This window comes from Rana temporaria, chromosome 6, assembly GCF_905171775.1.
Source record: "Rana temporaria chromosome 6, aRanTem1.1, whole genome shotgun sequence".
Taxonomy (NCBI): domain Eukaryota; kingdom Metazoa; phylum Chordata; class Amphibia; order Anura; family Ranidae; genus Rana; species Rana temporaria.
Genome location: NC_053494.1, coordinates 189531484 through 189548453, shown reverse-complemented (window position 1 = coordinate 189548453; position 16970 = coordinate 189531484). Strand labels below are relative to the sequence as shown.

The 16970-nt window shown below is 44.4% G+C and overlaps 1 protein-coding gene across 1 annotated transcript in view; it reads left to right on the top strand.

Moving 5' to 3' along the window:
* KIF5C (kinesin family member 5C) overlaps positions 1-16970 on the top strand; it is a 129060-nt gene that overhangs the window by 89408 nt on the left and 22682 nt on the right. Inside the window, exons 20-23 of the mRNA XM_040358021.1 lie at positions 1403-1504; positions 3891-3951; positions 9599-9670; positions 11881-11985. Of these exons, the coding sequence (XP_040213955.1) occupies positions 1403-1504; positions 3891-3951; positions 9599-9670; positions 11881-11985 (340 nt within the window). The remainder of the gene's footprint in view (positions 1-1402; positions 1505-3890; positions 3952-9598; positions 9671-11880; positions 11986-16970) is intronic.

The window sequence follows — 16970 nt, the reverse complement described above, 5'->3', positions numbered from 1 at the left end:
AATTTCCTTGAAACTTCCCTTGCAAAGTGAACAGCCTATTTGCCTTTTGTAAATGAAACCCCATTACCTCTATTTGTATGTAATTAGAATTGACCACTTCGTAGCATTGTCATGACTCGGCTCGTCCCTTATGTTTATCATGAATATATAAGCCAGGGTTTTGCAGAACAGGGTTCCTTCAGAGGTTGCTGTGGTTCTTTGAGATCTGGCAATATGCAAATTATGCTTAATTAGATGCCAGCTTGGCACACTGATTGAGAATTACCATCTCCATTCGTTACAGCTCTGCCATACTGAGGAGGCACTCGTTTCTCTTTTTTTTTTTTATTCCTCCTTGGACCTTCTTTGTTTAAAGAGGAACTGCAGTCTGCTCACATAGGCCCAGATTCACAAAGCACTTACGCCGACGTATAACAAGATATGCCGACGTAAGTGCAAATGTGCGCCGTCGTATCTGTGCGCCGGACCCACAAACTAAGATGCGCCTAAAAACCGGCTTCATCCCACCAACGTAACTTGCCTATGCCGGCGTAGGGTGGGCGCACATTGATTAGCCATTCAAATATGCAAATGAGTGAAATACGGCGATTCACGAACATACGTGCGCCCGACGCAGTGCGCGTACGTCCGGCGTAAAGTTATTCACCATAAAGGAGGTGTAACTCAGCAGCAGACATACAAAGGTCTGCACCAGGGAACACAAGCCGGCGTATTTTATGTTGGACGTGTCTGGCTGGGCGTAGGTTCCGTTCACGCCGTACGCAGTGATCCGGCGTAGTTTAGGCAGTTGTTCCGATGTGGTTGTGAGCATGCGCAGGGGGATGCGTCCACGTCTCAGGGCATGCGCAGTTCGTGATACGTATCTGTCTGGGGCTTGGCCCATCATTTGCATGGGGTCACGCCTCATTTGCATGGCTCACGCCCACTTCCACCTACGCCGGCGTACGCCTTTGAAACCCAGCGCAGCGTTGGGAGCACTGGCTTGGTGAATTCCATGCCATTACGGCGGCGTAATGTGCGCCCGCTCTCTGTGAATCTGGGCCATAATTTGTAATAACATCTTTGCCATTGTGAAGCTTCCCTCCAACCACTTTGCATATTTTATATATACTGTGATTCTTTACATGCTAAATACACTGCAGAAATCTCCCTCCACTGAGTCTGGCTGCAACCATTTTAACTGGGCAGCTGAAGCTGCTGCCTGTTCACTTCCTGGATTTACAGACATGGAGGCACACCTTTGCAGCTCTCTTTGGCCCTCGTATGACTCACCCCCAAGTTCCGCTTTAAGTATATCCAATACTGATCAGTTCTAGGATTGTTCATGGAAAATGATTTGGTGCATATATAATGTTGTAGTGCGTTTGCTGTCTGCTTATGAAGCGTTTCTTTTTCCATGCAGCCTCAATCAGAAGCTTCAGCTACAGAAGGACAAACTGACGTCAGACTATGAGAAGCTGAAGGCCGAGGACGAGCAGAGACAGATGGAGCTGGAGAAACATGCGTATGTGGTCTTGTGTCAGATTTGATGTTTATCTCATTCGTGTAATTCTTTTAACCACTTCCCGACCGCCGCATGTAGATATACGTCGGCAGAATGGCACGTGCAGGCACATTGGCGTACCTGTACGTCCCTGCCTAGACGTGGGTCGGGGGTCCGATCGGGACCCCCCCCCCCGCTACACGCGGCGGTCGTGTTCCCTCGGGGAGCGATCCGGGACGATGGCGCGGCTATTTGTTTATAGCCGCTCCATCGCTATCGCTCCCCGGAGCTGAAGAACGGGGAGAGCCGTATGTAAACACAGCTTCCCCGTGCTTCACTATGGCGCTGCATCAATCGAGTGATCCCCTTTATAGGGGAGACTCGATCGATGACGTCATTCCTACAGCCACACCCCCCTACAGTTGTAAACACACACTAAGTGTACACTAAATCCTACAGCGCCACCTGTGGTTAACTCCCAAACTGCAACTGTCATTTTCACAATAAAGAATGCAATTTAAATGCATTTTTTGCTGTGAAAATGACAATGGTCCCAAAAATGTGTCAAAATTGGCCGAAGTGTCCGCCATAATGTCGCAGTCACAAAAAAAAAAATCGCTGATCGCCGCCATTAGTAGTAAAAAATGTTTTTTTTATAAAAATGCAATAAAACTATCCCCTATTTTGTAAACGCTATAAATTTTGCGCAAACCAATCGATAAACGCTTATTGCGATTTTTTTTTTACCAAAAATAGGTACAAGAATACGTATCGGCCTAAACTGAGGGAAAACATTTTTTTTATATATGTTTTTGGGGAATATTTATTATAGCAAAAAGTAAAAAATATTGCATTTTTTTTTCAAAATTGTCGCTCTATTTTTGTTTATAGCGCAAAAAATAAACGCCGAGGTGATCAAATACCACCAAAAGAAAGCTCTATTTGTGGGGAAAAAAGGACGCCAATTTTGTTTGGGAGCCACGTCGCACGACCGCGCAATTGTCTGTTAAAGCGACGCAGTCCCGAACTGTAAAAACACCTTGGGTCTTTAGGCAGCATATTGGTCCGGTCCTTAAGTGGTTAAAACGTGCCTTTAAATCTGAGCCCTTATGGTAAAGAACAGATAAAAACACAAATCTGACCATAAACCTTTGATAACAAGTATGTGTCAGAATGGGGAAGGTGTAGATCATGGTTGCTCAACTCTTGTCCTCAAAAGAAAAGTGGTAGAAGAATAAACTTTATCGTGTATGCTGGAGAGGGAGTCTGTCACAAAAATTAAAACTTAAGACTAGAGTATAAGCCAAGACTTTATATTTGCCTGTCCGGGTGGCCATTGGTGCTATCGCTGCTCGCAATTGGCCGCTATGTCGCCAAACAAAATGTTCTTGTAGAACAAGTAAACTCGACATTTCCTATACCTGATACGTGTCTGCTGTGCCATGTACTTGTATGTAGAAGTATCTTTTTTGCTTTGAATTGCTTCCTTTGTGTGAAATCCCTGGTGTTCCTGCCAGTCCCTCTGGTTTCCTATTATAAACTGACCACACCAAGCAGGAGAACACAGTGTGGTCAGTTTTCTAGCTATGCTGAGAACTGTCTGCTCTCCTCCAATGATCAGACTTGTCCTAGTAGTTACCCCCGCCCCTCCCCCATGCACAGTCATTTACTGGCAAGACCAGCTCTAATGCACCTGAGAACAGAGAGGGAATGTGATCAGTTATATAAAAGGTTGTGTGTGTTTTATATCTAGACACAAACGTTTTGCCTTTCATTTCTATTTTAAACTGAATGGGTTGTTTTACAAGGCACTTTGCACATACTTTAAAGGAACACTAAAGGCAAACTTTTTTTTTTTTTTTTTAAATAACAAACATGTTATACTTACCTCCACTGTGCAGCTCGTTTTGCACAGAGCATCCCCTAACCCGGTCTTCTGGGGTCCCTCGGCGGCTATCTCGGCTCCTCCCCGCAAAAGCTTTCCACCTTCATGCGAGCGAGCATGGTGGAAAGCTTTTGCGAGCGCGCTCCCATGATACAGCGGCGGGCATAGCCGCCGACTGTATCACTCGGCCCCGCCCCCAGCGCGCCGCGTCATCCGCTGTGATTGACAGCAGCACCAGCCAATGGCTGCGCTGCTATCAATCCGTCCAGCCTAGCCAATCAACAGCCAGGCTGGGAACAGAAGAGGATCACGTGGACGCGCACAGGACTTTCGAAGGGGTCAGGTAAGTAAAACGGGGGTTCGAGGGGGGGGGGGGAGTGGTACCGTCGGATGTTTTTTCACCTTAATGCATAGGATGCATTAAGGTGAAAAAACGTTTACCTTTACAACCCCTTTAAGCAAGAACTAAACTTCTGGTAGTGTGGAATAAAAGTGTTTTTTTTTTTTATTTTTGTTTTTTAGGCTTCTTAATGAGAAGAGGGAGCAATCTCGAGAAGATCTTAAAGGCTTGGAGGAAACTGTGGTATGTTGGCGATCTATTGCACTACTGTAGTGTGTGTGTGTGTGTGTGTGTGTGTGTGTGTGTGTGTGTACCAGGGACGTGCGGTGAGGTTAGTGGCTGGTGAGGCACTGGCTAATATCAGAGCCAGATGCACACAGTTTACATATGGCGCGAAACGTTCGCGTGAGAGCGATGATTCTAGCACTAGACCTACTCTAAGACCTCTTTCACATTGAGGCGTGGAGCCGCGGTGACGGTATAGCCTAAATATTTGTAGCGCGGCTATTACGTCGTATTTACCGCGGTATTCGGGCGCTAGTGGTGAGGTTTTTAACCCCCGCTAGCGGCCGAAAAAGGGTTAATACCGCCCACGCTTTCCCATTGATTTCAATGGGAAGGCGCGGTATAGGAGCGGTGAACACACCGCTCCTATACCGCGGTAAAGATGCGGCTAGCAGGACTTTTGAAGCGCTCCTGCTAGCGCACCGCTTCAATGTGAAAGCCTTCGGGCTTTCACATTGAACACTACAGGGCAGGTTTTTTCATGCGGTATAGCAGCGCTATTTTTAGCGCTGTACTGCATGAAAAACGCCTCAATGTGAAAGGGGCCTAACTCTAAACATGTAACCTCTCAAAAAAATTTAAGCGTGGTCTATGGAGATTAGGTACTGAAATTTGGCGCCATCCCACAAGTGTGCAGAATTTTGAAACGTGACATGTTGGGTATCTATTTACTTGGCATAACATCATGTTTCACATTATACAAGAAAATCGGGCTAACTTTAGTGTTTTTTTTTTGTTTTGTTTTTTGTTTTTTATTCATGAAACAGTTCCCCCCCCCCCCCCCCCCCCCAAAAAAAAAACATGTTTTGAAAAATTGCTACGCAAATACTGTGTAACATAAAAAGTAGCAATGACTGCCATTTTATTCCCTAGGGTATCTGCTAAAATATATATATATAATTTATAATATTTGGGGGTTCTGAGTAATTTTCTAGAAAAAAAAAACTATGATTTTTAAATGTAGGAGGGGAGTGTCAAAATTGGCCTGAGTGGCAAGGGATTAATTTACCATAAGTAAGTGATATACAAATTATTATATATTGTTTTTAAGGTAATTTTTACTATGTTTTCTAAATCTGTACTCCAGCAGGTAGCTCAACAGACAAATTACTGAAGTTTGAAGTCTCAACTTCAAACCAGTAATTTCACAGTAAATGGATAAATAATACATTTTTATCATATAGCATAATATATGATTTTATACTGTTGGTATTGGATATGCGACCCCCCTGATAACCTATACCACCACTGCGCCAATGAGAACTAACTAAATTGGTTAAAGCAGCCACTTAATGAAAATGTGATTAAACCTATTAATCAAATAATGTATAAACGGGAACAATGGTAGCGCTAAAAAGTGATACACAATATAACACCAACTATAAACGATGACAATATTGATGAAGAACGTGAATATTAAAAATATCACCCGTGATATCGTTTCATTTCACATGTGGAGAGATCCTATTTTGAAGCACGGTTGAATAGTGGAGTGGTGGAAGATTTAAGATATAAGAAGATTCATCGTTTGAATTTTTTGCATTCAATGGCCCGGATTCAGAAAGAATTTACGTCGGCGTATCTATTGATACGCCGCGTAAATTCTAGGATGCGCCGGCGTATCTTCTTTCTGTATTCAGAAAGCAAGATCCGCCGAAATCTGACTAAGATATGATTGACGTAAGTCTCTTACGCTGTCGTATATTAGGTGCATATTTACGCTGGCCCCTAGGTGGCGCTTCCGTAGATTTACGCGTCAAATATGGTAATGAGCTAGATATGCCGATTCAGAAACGTACGTGCGCCCGGCGCATTTTTGTACGTCGTTTACGTAAGGCTTTTTTCGGCACATATTTCCCTGCTCTATGAGGCGTAGCCAATGTTAGGTATGGACGTCGGGCCAGCGTCGAATTTAGCGTAGTTTGCGTAAGTCGTACGCGAATAGGGCTGTGCGTAAGTTGCGTTAACGTCTAAAGCATTGACTATTTGCGGCGTAATTTGGAGCATGCGCACTGGAATATTTTCACGGACGGCGCATGCGCCGTTCGTTAAGAACGTCAATTACGTGGGGTCACGGCTAATTAGCATACAACACGCCCCCTACCAGCCTATTTTGAATTAGGCGGGCTTATGCCGGCCAATATACGCTACGCCGCTGTAACTTTAGGCGCAAGTTCTTTCTGAATACAGGACTTGCCTCTCAAAGTTACGGCGGCGTAGCGTATATGAGATGCGCTACGCCAGCCTAAAGATAGGCAGATGTTTCTGAATCCGGGCCAATATCTTCACTTTTTTTTTTTTTTTTTTTTACTATTAATTTGTCAGGTGTCACTGGGTCATATTTTTAATATTCACGTTATACATCAATATTGTCATTGTTTATAGTTGGTATTAATATATGATTTTAGCTTGTACCTTTTTCAGCAGCAGCAGATTCTCATTCTCCCTCTTAACTGTGTGAGAAAAACATGGGATTGTGGGTAAATCTTATACACATAAACCCATGTTTTTTCCTTGTAGTTAAGAGGGCGGGGCTGAAAGGGAGCATTTGTCTTTTATTCATATGCCCCCTTCTATGACACTGCAGTGAGAGGCGTGCCTCCACTGCAGCATTTTTATTGGACAGCTGGGGCCAATGGTGCTTTACCATTGGTCCAAGGCTCCAAGCTGTGCATTGAGCTCGGTGCCTCTGACAAGAAGTGGGCTGCTGCAAACTGAGTGTGTGCGCTTGTATTTAATCTGGCCGGTCTGTATGTAGCTCTTGACAGGCTAAGCATGGAGCCCTGTATCTCCAGAATCATAAATGATATGAGCCCCAAATAATACATTTTTATCTTTATAGCGTATAGCACAATAATATATGATTTTATACTGTTGGTATTGGATATGCGACCGCCCCTGATAACCTATACCACCACTGCGCCAATGAGAACTAACTAAAACGGTTGAAGCAGCCACTTAATGAATATGTGGCTGCTTCACACGGTGGTGGTGTAGGACTTCAGCTACATACACCCCCCCCCCCCCCCCAAATTTGGCAAGCTATGACCCTTGATCTTCTCCCTCCTCTGACCATCGCTGACCCACCACCAAACTGGTCATGCTGAATGATGTTTCAGGCAGCATAACATTCTCCACGGCTTATCCAGACCCTTTCACATCTTTCATACGTTCTCAGGGTGAACCTGCTCTCATCTGTGAAAAGCACAGGGTGCCAATGGTTGACCTTCCAATTCTGGTGTTTAATGGCAAATGCCAATCGAGCTCCACGGTGCCGGGCAGTGAGCACAGAGCACACTAGAGGACGTCGGCCCTCAGGCCACCATCATGAAGTCTGAGGCCCCGTACACACGACCGAGAAACTCGACGGGCAAAACACATCGTTTTGCTCGTCGAGTTCCTTGTGAACGAACGAGGAAATAGAGAACATGTTCTCTATTTGGCCCGACGAGATCCTCGTCGGTTTCCTCGGCCAAAAGTGTACACACGACCGGGTTTCTCGGCAGAATACGGCTCCCATCGAGTTTCTGGCTGAATTCTGCCGACAAACTCGGTCGTGTGTACAGGGCCTCATTGTTTGGTCAGAGACATTCACACCAGTGGCCCGCTGGAGGTCATTTTGTAGGACTCTGGCAGTGCTCATCCTGTTCCTCCTCGCACAAATGAGCAGATACCGGTCCTTCTGATGGGTTAAGGACCTTCTATGTAAAAAAGGGGAGTGATGAGCGCAATTTCAAACAAAGTGTATTAAATATGAAAATCGGGAGCTGTGGTGGCTCAACGCGATTGGCACTGCGCTGACAAGCCATTCACCTCTGCAGCTAGAGGTTCGGATCCCGGTCTCGGCTTCATGTGAATTGAGTTTGGTGGTCTCAGCCCGGCTCCCGGTGGGTGTGCTATGCAAGGTAAGCCTGTGCTTAGTACGCCCACCCCCCTCCCACAAAATCCACCACACCTACACACGCACTTTAAATTGGGTTAACACACTCACGTTGACCACGCGGTCTCTAAAAGAGAGGCGAAGGACTAATGGGGGTGGTTGAGCGGGCTAATCCTCTCACTCCCTTATAGGGAGTCCCTCTGCCCCGTTGGGCTTCAAAGCGGAGCAGGTAGGGCGGGCTGTGTGGGAGGACCCCCTCACACACCCGCCATTGCCACCCGGGGCATGGAGAAAGGTGGCAGATTGCCTCTGGGGGAGGCCTGCCTACTCCCAACTCCTGCAGTCCGGCTCCTCTCTCGAGTACACGCACAAGAAAAAAAAAAAAAAAAAATATTAAATATGAAAATCACTGCTAATGGCAATAACGTGCAAGTAACAATATAATGAACCACAGTGAAAAGTAATGGAGCTTGCAAATGTCCGGCTCCAAACACCTAGAAAAAGTGCAAATATACTGAATAGTGTCCAAAGTAAAGTGCTAATGCCTTATAAAAAGGTATATAATCATACATAAAGTGGGTATGAATATGAAGAATTATGTTGTCAAGTCCTAGTAAACGTGCAAAAACAATGGTGATGACAATAGTAAGAATCAATATAAATAGTCCAAAATGTTGGTATAAACAGATGGACGACTTCAACTGCTTAAAAACTATGCGTGCTTTGGATGCAGATCGTCTTAAACAATGAGCTCACAGAACGCTTGCCGCGATCCTATGAGTCATATGCACTGTATGGCTGCAAACCGGCTTACTGGGCAGATGGTGTCCTCAGTGTATTACTTCCTGATACTTCCAATAACAGTGATGGTCTTCAGAAAAATGGAGGCTCACAATGGGATCAGGCAATCATCAGACAAAAAGAAGAAAAGAGAAGCTCCCATTGTGAAATACATAAAAGCAGATGGAATCCGTTATTGGTACACACACTGCTTGCTATTAGCAGGGATTTGCATATTTAATAAACTTAGTGTGTTTGAGATTGCGCTCATCACTCCCCTTTTTTATATTCCAATTTTTTGTGATTTATACACTTTCAGATTTGAGCAGCACTTTAACTTACGACAACACACCAGTTTTTTTTTCCCCCCTCCTTTTAAGATTTTCTCTTTGTAAGATTCATTTGGCTAGCGCAGAAGATTCCTCTTTTTACTAAGGACCTTCTATGGCCCTATCCAGGTCTCCTAGAGAAACTGCCTGTCTCCTGGAATCTCCTCCATGCTCTTGAAACCTTTTGGCAATGGCGCATATTATTGTGCCATCCTGTTGGACTGCCTGTGCAACCTCTATAGGGTCCAAGTATCGCCTTGTGCTACCAGTAGTGACACTGACCCCAGCCAAATGCAAAACGAGTGGAAAAAACTGTCAGAAAAGAGTAAAAAAAGCGAGGAAAAACCATTCCTGTTTTGGAGGTCGTCTCATTGTTCCCCATGCACCTGTTAATTTCATTACCACCAAAGTAGCTGAAACAGATTAAAAACCCTGTCTGCTACCTAACTGACCAGATCAATATCTCAGGAGTTTAATTGACTTGATGCTATACTGATTAAAAACTGTTCCTTTAATTTTTTGAGCAGTGTGTGATATATATGTGTGTGTGTGTGTGATTATATATTTGGCGTTATTGAAAATGTTTAACTTCTATAAAAATGTGCTCTTTCTGCAGGCCAGAGAACTCCAGACTTTACACAACCTGCGCAGGCTTTTTGTTCAGGATCTCACCACCAGAGTGAAGAAGGTATGAGTCCGGTGCTTTCTGGTTGTGAGTAGTTGGCGAATGACAACACTTTGGAGGGGCACATAAACATCAATATCCATTTACATTTGTTGCAAAATGTAATCATTGATGCTGTTTGCAGTGGTAGTAATAATACTGCTAATTCTTGTACTCTTGTATGTAATAAAGATAACAAATTGTCAACGTTGGATCAGATTTCAGGTTATCAACTAAAAGAGGAGGTAAACTGAGGCTTGGATTAACTTTCAGAGTCTCTTATGTCCTGGGCGAGTTTAGCAAACTGTAGCCTTAAATTTAAATTCTCAATTCCAACCTGCCCTCTATTGCCTCCCCAGCCTAATAATTGGCCTGTTACTATGATTGGTGGTCTCATTGACTAATGGATGCAGAGCAAGATAGCGGGGCCACAGCAGCCTTGGGTTTCAGGGCCCCCAAGGCCCTCCTGAAGGCAACCGGTAGGTTCATTGTTGTCACTTTTATGGTCTGTAACATTAGAATCTTTAATACATGTCACTAGTGTGATTTAACTGCTTGCCGACCAGCCGCCGCAGTTATACGGCGGCACGTCGGCTCTCGCACAGGCCACTAGGGGCGCGTGCCCGGTGGTCGCGATCGCTGCCGGGCACACGCGATCGCTTGTTGCAGACTGAGGACCGGGAGCTGTGTGTGTAAACACACAGCTCCCGTTCCTGTCAGGGAGAGAAATGCTGATCTTCTGTTCATACAATGTATGAACAGAAGATCGGTCATTTCCCCATGTCAGTCCACCCCCCCTACAGTTAGAACACACCCAGGGAACATACTTAACCCCTTCCCCGCCACCTGGTGTTAACCCCTTCACTGCCAGTGGCATTTTTATAGTAATCCAATGCATTTTTATAGCACTGATCGCTATAAAAATGCCAATGGTCCCAAAAATGTGTCAAAAGTGTCCGAAGTGTCCGCCATAATGTCGCAGTACCGAATCGCCGCCATTACTGGTAAAATATTAATAAAAATACCCCCTATTTTGTAAACGCTATAACTTTTGCGCAAGCCAATCAAACGCTTATTGCGATTTTTTTTTTTTTTTTTTACGAAAAATATGTAGAAGAATACGTATCGGCCTAAACTGAGAAAATACATTTTTTTTTTACATATATATTTTTGGGGGATATTTATTATAGCAAAAAGTAAAAAATATTAATTTTTTTCAAAATTGTCGCTCTATTTTTGTTTATAGCGCAAAAACTAAAAACCGCAGAGGTGATCAAATACCACCAAAAGAAAGCTCTATTTGTGGGAAAAAAGGACGCCAATTTTGTTTGGGAGCCGCGCCGCACGACCGCGCAATTGCCAGTTAAAGCGACGCAGTGCCGAATCACAAAAAGTGCTCTGGTCTTTGACCAGCAATATGGTCCGGAGGTTAAGTGGTTAAATAACACTTAAAAGTAAACTGCCAAGAAACCTATTCCGCCAAAAATAAACAATGAAGGCTTTTCATTTGTGCCTTCTTTTGTTTCTGGATACACCACTTAGGCCCCGTACACACGGTCGGACAAAACCGATGAGAACGGTCCGACGGACCGTTTTCATCGGTTCACCTCTGAAGTGGCTTGACGGCCTGATGTGTGTACACACCATCAGTTCAAAATCCGATCGAGTCAGAACGCGGTGACGTAAAACGCGCGACGTGCTGAATAAAACGAAGTTCAATGCTTCCAAGCATGCGTCGACTTGATTCTGAGCATGCGCGGGTTTTGAACCGATGCTTTTCTGTGCTAACCATCGGTTTGGTCCGATGGGGCAGCGGTCCATCGGTTCAGTTTTGAAGCATGTTTAGAAATTTTGGACCGAAGGAAAACAGACCGATAGCCTATACACACGGTCGGTGTCGGTTTGGACCAAACCGACCGTGTGTACGGGGCCTTAGAAGGCACACATTTTGCAACTTTTTGGCTCTGTATCAGGAAATGAAGGCTGCATGACATAAGTTCTTGTTTTATGTTCCAGACCGCATTCTAGCTATTACACACCATGATATTTCAACTAACAGTGGACTTTCCTCACCAACAATTTGGAACTTTTGCTCACTTGGATGGAGTTAAAATAACCTTCAGCTTTCACGCATAAGTGGCTCTGTAGTTCACTATGTTAAGGGGGGAAAGAAATACATTTTTTTTTTTTTTTAACCCGCCGTTTTCTTTTTCATCCTATCTTCTTGGCTTCAGAGTGTGGAGTTGGACAACGATGATGGAGGAGGCAGTGCTGCTCAGAAACAGAAGATTTCCTTTTTGGAGAACAACCTTGAGCAGCTGACAAAAGTTCACAAACAGGTGAGACCTGGGATTTGCAGATTTCATATTATACGTGTGTAATTGGTTAGACCATTTAAAGCTACAAACAAGAGATGATAAACCACAAAGTCTCTGCAAAACATTCGCTCTTCCTTGATCCTCTGGTGTAAAGCATGTCAAAGGAAAGGAAAAGTAAAGAGATTTGCCAGCACACCATGGAACTACCTAAATGGCGTCCAAACAGATAATTTATTGCATGATCACAACACAAGGAGAGTGCAACATTTCAGAGTCGCGCAGGACCCCTTCGTCAGTGTAATGGTCACCACCGTTTACGATATTCCCATTCCATCAACCACGACCGCTTATCTGACACTCCAACCATCCAACAGGCACGATCCATTCCATTCCCCAGAATAGCCGAGACTCGCACAGCTCTGGTACTGGTTTCAAAATGTATGAATGCTTTTAATGGTATCTTAGCTTTCTTATATGCGGTACAGGCACGTTTACAGTAATCAAAGGAACAAATGAACTCTCCAACCACACATCACACAATGGGGGGGCTTCAATCACATTTTTTTAGAGAATGACATTCAGAGAAGTTAATTATTCCCCAGACGTCCGGACTCCGATACTAAGTGATTCATCTGCATAATACACATTTCTATGTCAGACGTTTTGGCACCTTTTTAACATGACCTAATTACTACAGCTGAGAAGTCACATTCCTTTACTAAACCTAATTGACATGCTAATTCCCTAACCCTGAAAGGAGACATCTGACCTTTAGACTGCTAACTCAAAACACATATCTATCATCAATAGCATCTTCACACAATGAAAGGTCTTAGGAGCAGACGTACTTAGTTAGCATCTCAACAGCCTAGGTTAAGCATTGAAGTAGACACTCTTATTGACCGGTTGTGGGTCAGCATGAAATCAAACTGTAATATTCCAAGATCTCCTGCAATACATGAATTATCAGTAATGTCCCATCTCATGTAATTTATAATTAATATTTCTCAGTCACCCTATGCCCAAAAGGGGCACAGGGTGACCCTAGACCCAAGAGTCATTAGTGATGCTGGCACAGGAGTACCCCTCATCCTTCAAAAGTCTCTGGGGGTCATTCCGTTAGTCAGGCATTGTCATCACATGCCTGACGAAGGGGTCCTGCGCGACTCTGAAATGTTGCACTCTCCTTGTGTTGTGATCATGCAATCAATTATCTGTTTGGATGCCATTTAGGTCGTTCCATGGTGTGCTGGCAAATCCCTTTACTGTGACTTGAACCAGTATCCAACTGGTTGTTGCTGCAGCACCCAAATTCCAGAGCTAATCCAGGAATGTGTGCGATGGAAATATGAAGTATTAAAATAAAGGAAAAGCACTACTCCCTGACATCACAGTACTGGAGACCAAGTTATTTAGGCAACAGGGATGTGGACAGTGTTAGTCATGTGTCCATGGTTTATTTCAGCCTTTTTCAACCGGGGTGCTTCCATGGTTCTTCAGGCAACATGCCTAGAAAATTGCAAAAAAATTGTACACAAGCCAGTGGGTGGGCCAAGCCTGCCTTTTCTTTAGTTACACAAAGCCACAGGTTTTCACTTTGCACCATTACAACCACCTAGCCGCCGACACCCTAACATCCAATGACATCCTCCGTTGACAAGGAGGACATTGGGCACCTGCACAGCATCCTTGTTTGTCCCTCTGTCACCACTGTGGTCATATCGGCTGAGTGAAAGGGAGAAACAGAGGGGGAAGAGAAACATTGGCATACTAGCCATTGCCAGTGTGCAAAGGTGTATTTGGTTTGAAAGAATAAATAAACGCCAACGTTGGATGTCCTACGTGTGTTTATGTTGTTGCATTATGTAAAACTAAAAAGGCCTGTACACACAATACGAAAATCGGATGGAAAAATTGTCTGCCGACTTGGATCGTTGGTTCGGTGCTTTCGACAGCCAATTCAGATTTTTCGTCAGACAAAAGCTGGATGTGCAGACTATAAAATGTTTGTCAGTTGTGAACTATATGTCCGATTTTCTGTTTTTTAATTAGTACGGGTTTCATATCAAAAAAATCGTAAGAGTAATGCTGCGTACACACGATCATTTTTCGGCATGAAAAAAAAACCGACGTTTTTCGGCTTTTGAAAAACGACCAAAAAAAAAATTCGAACATGCTGCATTTTTTCACGTCGTTTTTCGTCTTGTTAAAAATGATCGTGTGTGGGCAAAAACTACGTTTTAAACCCGCGCATGCCCAGAAGCAAGTTATGAGACGGGAGCGCTCGTTCAGGTAAAACTACCATTCATAATGGAGTAAGCACATTCATCACGCTGTAACAGACAAAAAAGTGCGAATGGTCTTTTACTAACAAGGAATCGGCTAAAAGCAGCCCCAAGGCGAATAGAACTTCCCCTTTAGAATGCCGTCGTACGTGTTGTACGTCACCGCGCTTTTTTCATCATTTTTTGAAAACGATGGTGTGTGGGCAACGCCGTTTTTAATGATGAAGTTGGAAAAAATTTGTTTTTTGGACATGCTGAAAAACAAAGTTTTTTTTCATGACGAAAAATGATCGTGTGTACGTGGCATAAGACCACGCATGCTTTAGAAACGAAAAAAATACATACAAAACTATTCAACACATTAAGTCACTTCTGACGTTGTATCCTGTTGTATGAAAATTTTCGTATTGTGAGTAACCTCTTCACACCCGACATGGTACTAGCACGCCACAAAAATTGGACGTTCAGTCATCCGAAAATCTAGGCTTTAGTTTAGTTTTATATCATTTAGTATAGCTTGCCTCTAGATTGTACAGAATTTTAAAGGGTTCCTTGACTGCACAAAAAAGTTGCGCGACCCTACTTTGTTTTGTTGCGAAATCACTTTGACAAAAAAAACAGTGGGGTAGATTCACGTAGCTGCGCGCCTAGTATTGTATTTACGCTACGCCGACGCAACTTACAGGAGCAAGTGCAGTATTCACAAAGCACTTGCTCCGTAAGTTGCGGCGGCGTAGCGTAAATGGGGCCGGTGTAAGCGCGTGTAATTCAAATGTGGAAGGGGGGCGTGTTTTATGTAAATATGAGGACCTGACGTGATTGACGTTTTGTATGCGCCGTCCGTGTACATATTTCAGTGTGCATTGCTCCCAAGTACGGCACAACGACGTATTGGTTTAGACGTGAACGTAAATTACGTCCAGCCCTATTCGCGAACGGCTTACGCAAACGAAGCGGGAACGACATCCATACTTAACATTGGCTGCACCTCCTAATAGCAGGAACAACCTTACGCCGAAAAAGCCTAACGTAAACAACCTAAATAAATTGCGCCGGGCGTACGTACGTTTGTGAATCGCCGTATCTAGGTAATTAGCATATTCTACGCCGACAACCGCGGAAGCGCCCCTAGCGGCCAGCGTCAGAATGCACCCTAAGATACGACAGCGTAAGAGACTTATGCCAGTCGTATCTTAGGCTAATGTCGGCGTATCTAGCTTTCTGAATACAGAAAGTAGATACGCCGGCGCAGATTTGAATTTACGCGGCGTATCTTCTCTCTGAATCCGGGCCAGTATTTCTAGCCGAGGCCATCTTGAGTAAGGGCAGATGATTCCTACAGTATGGCATTTACTTCCTGGAATGCATCTGCCCTTAGTCCAGGCATTGAGACAGGGGATTGTGCCTAGCTGAGAAAGCCCCTCCTCTAGATGAAAGTGTGGGGGGGGCTTTCCGATCAGGTCCACCTGTCCATTTTTAAGACGGACCTGTTCGGACCCTTAAGTCTCACCTATGGAGCGGCGGATGTCAGCTGACACCTGCTGCCCTCTGATCTGATCCTGCCCGCAAAATCCAGATGGATGGTGGTCCTATTTTCCATCTGACTGGCAGATAGGATTGGATGACAACTGACAGGCGGTCTGTTTCCACACCGATTTCTCCATAAAAGAGGGTGGGACAGTGTCTGTGTCCGCTCAGCAGTGAGCGGAGACTGTCCTGTTAACCGCCTCCTCACTGGGTATCAGCAGAGCGATCCCCCGCTGAGCAAGTGGATTCCGCAAGATGGAGGCACCTGTGTGAAAGGGGTTTAAGGATTAAAAATAGTTCATGCTGATTTAAGAGTGTTTGGTTCTGCTTTGAAGTGAGTATACACTCATAATATGGACATGGAGGGGACACTTAGTAGTTTTCTATGTGCCCTGTTCCCCCCATACATGTGGGTGAGGTGCCTTGCCTAAAAATGTAGCTTGTCTGCGTTTTTACACCGTGCAACGCATGCCACTGCATGTCAACTCATGGAGGTAAATGAAATATTTTGTGACATTTCAATTAAGAGTAAAAAAAAAGGAACCAGTGTGATGCTTTGTAACAATACATTTCACCACCCTACCCACATGTTGTACCGCAGCCTAATGCCCGTCTACAGGTGTGACTGAGTGACTAATAAAGTAACAGTAGACGTGTTGGGGACTCCTAAGGCCCCTTTCACACTTCTGCGACTCATCCTGTGACTTGGGACTGCAACGTCGCATGAAAAGTCGTACCCCATGATTTCTAATGAATACCGTTCCTACCTGTGCCACTTCATGTCACACCGACTTCAAAGTAGTCCTTGCACTACTTTGGTCCGACTTTGATGGGAGTTGAGGTCCTTATGCCGCGTACACACGGTCGTTTTTCGGCATGAAAAAAAACCGACGTTTTTCCAACTTCATCATTTAAAAATGTTGCCCACACACCATCGTGTTTGAAAAATGATGAACAAAGCGCGGTGACGTACAACACGTATGACGGCACTTTAAAGGGGAAGTTCTATTCGCCTTTGGGCTGCTTTAGCTGATTCCGTGTTAGTAAAAGACGATTCACGCTTTTTTTTGTCTGTTACAGCGTGATGAATGTGCTTACTCCATTATGAATGGTAGTTTTACCTGAACGAGCGCTCCCGTCTCATAACTCGCTTCTGGGCATGCGCGGGTTTAAAACGTCGTTTTAGCTCACACA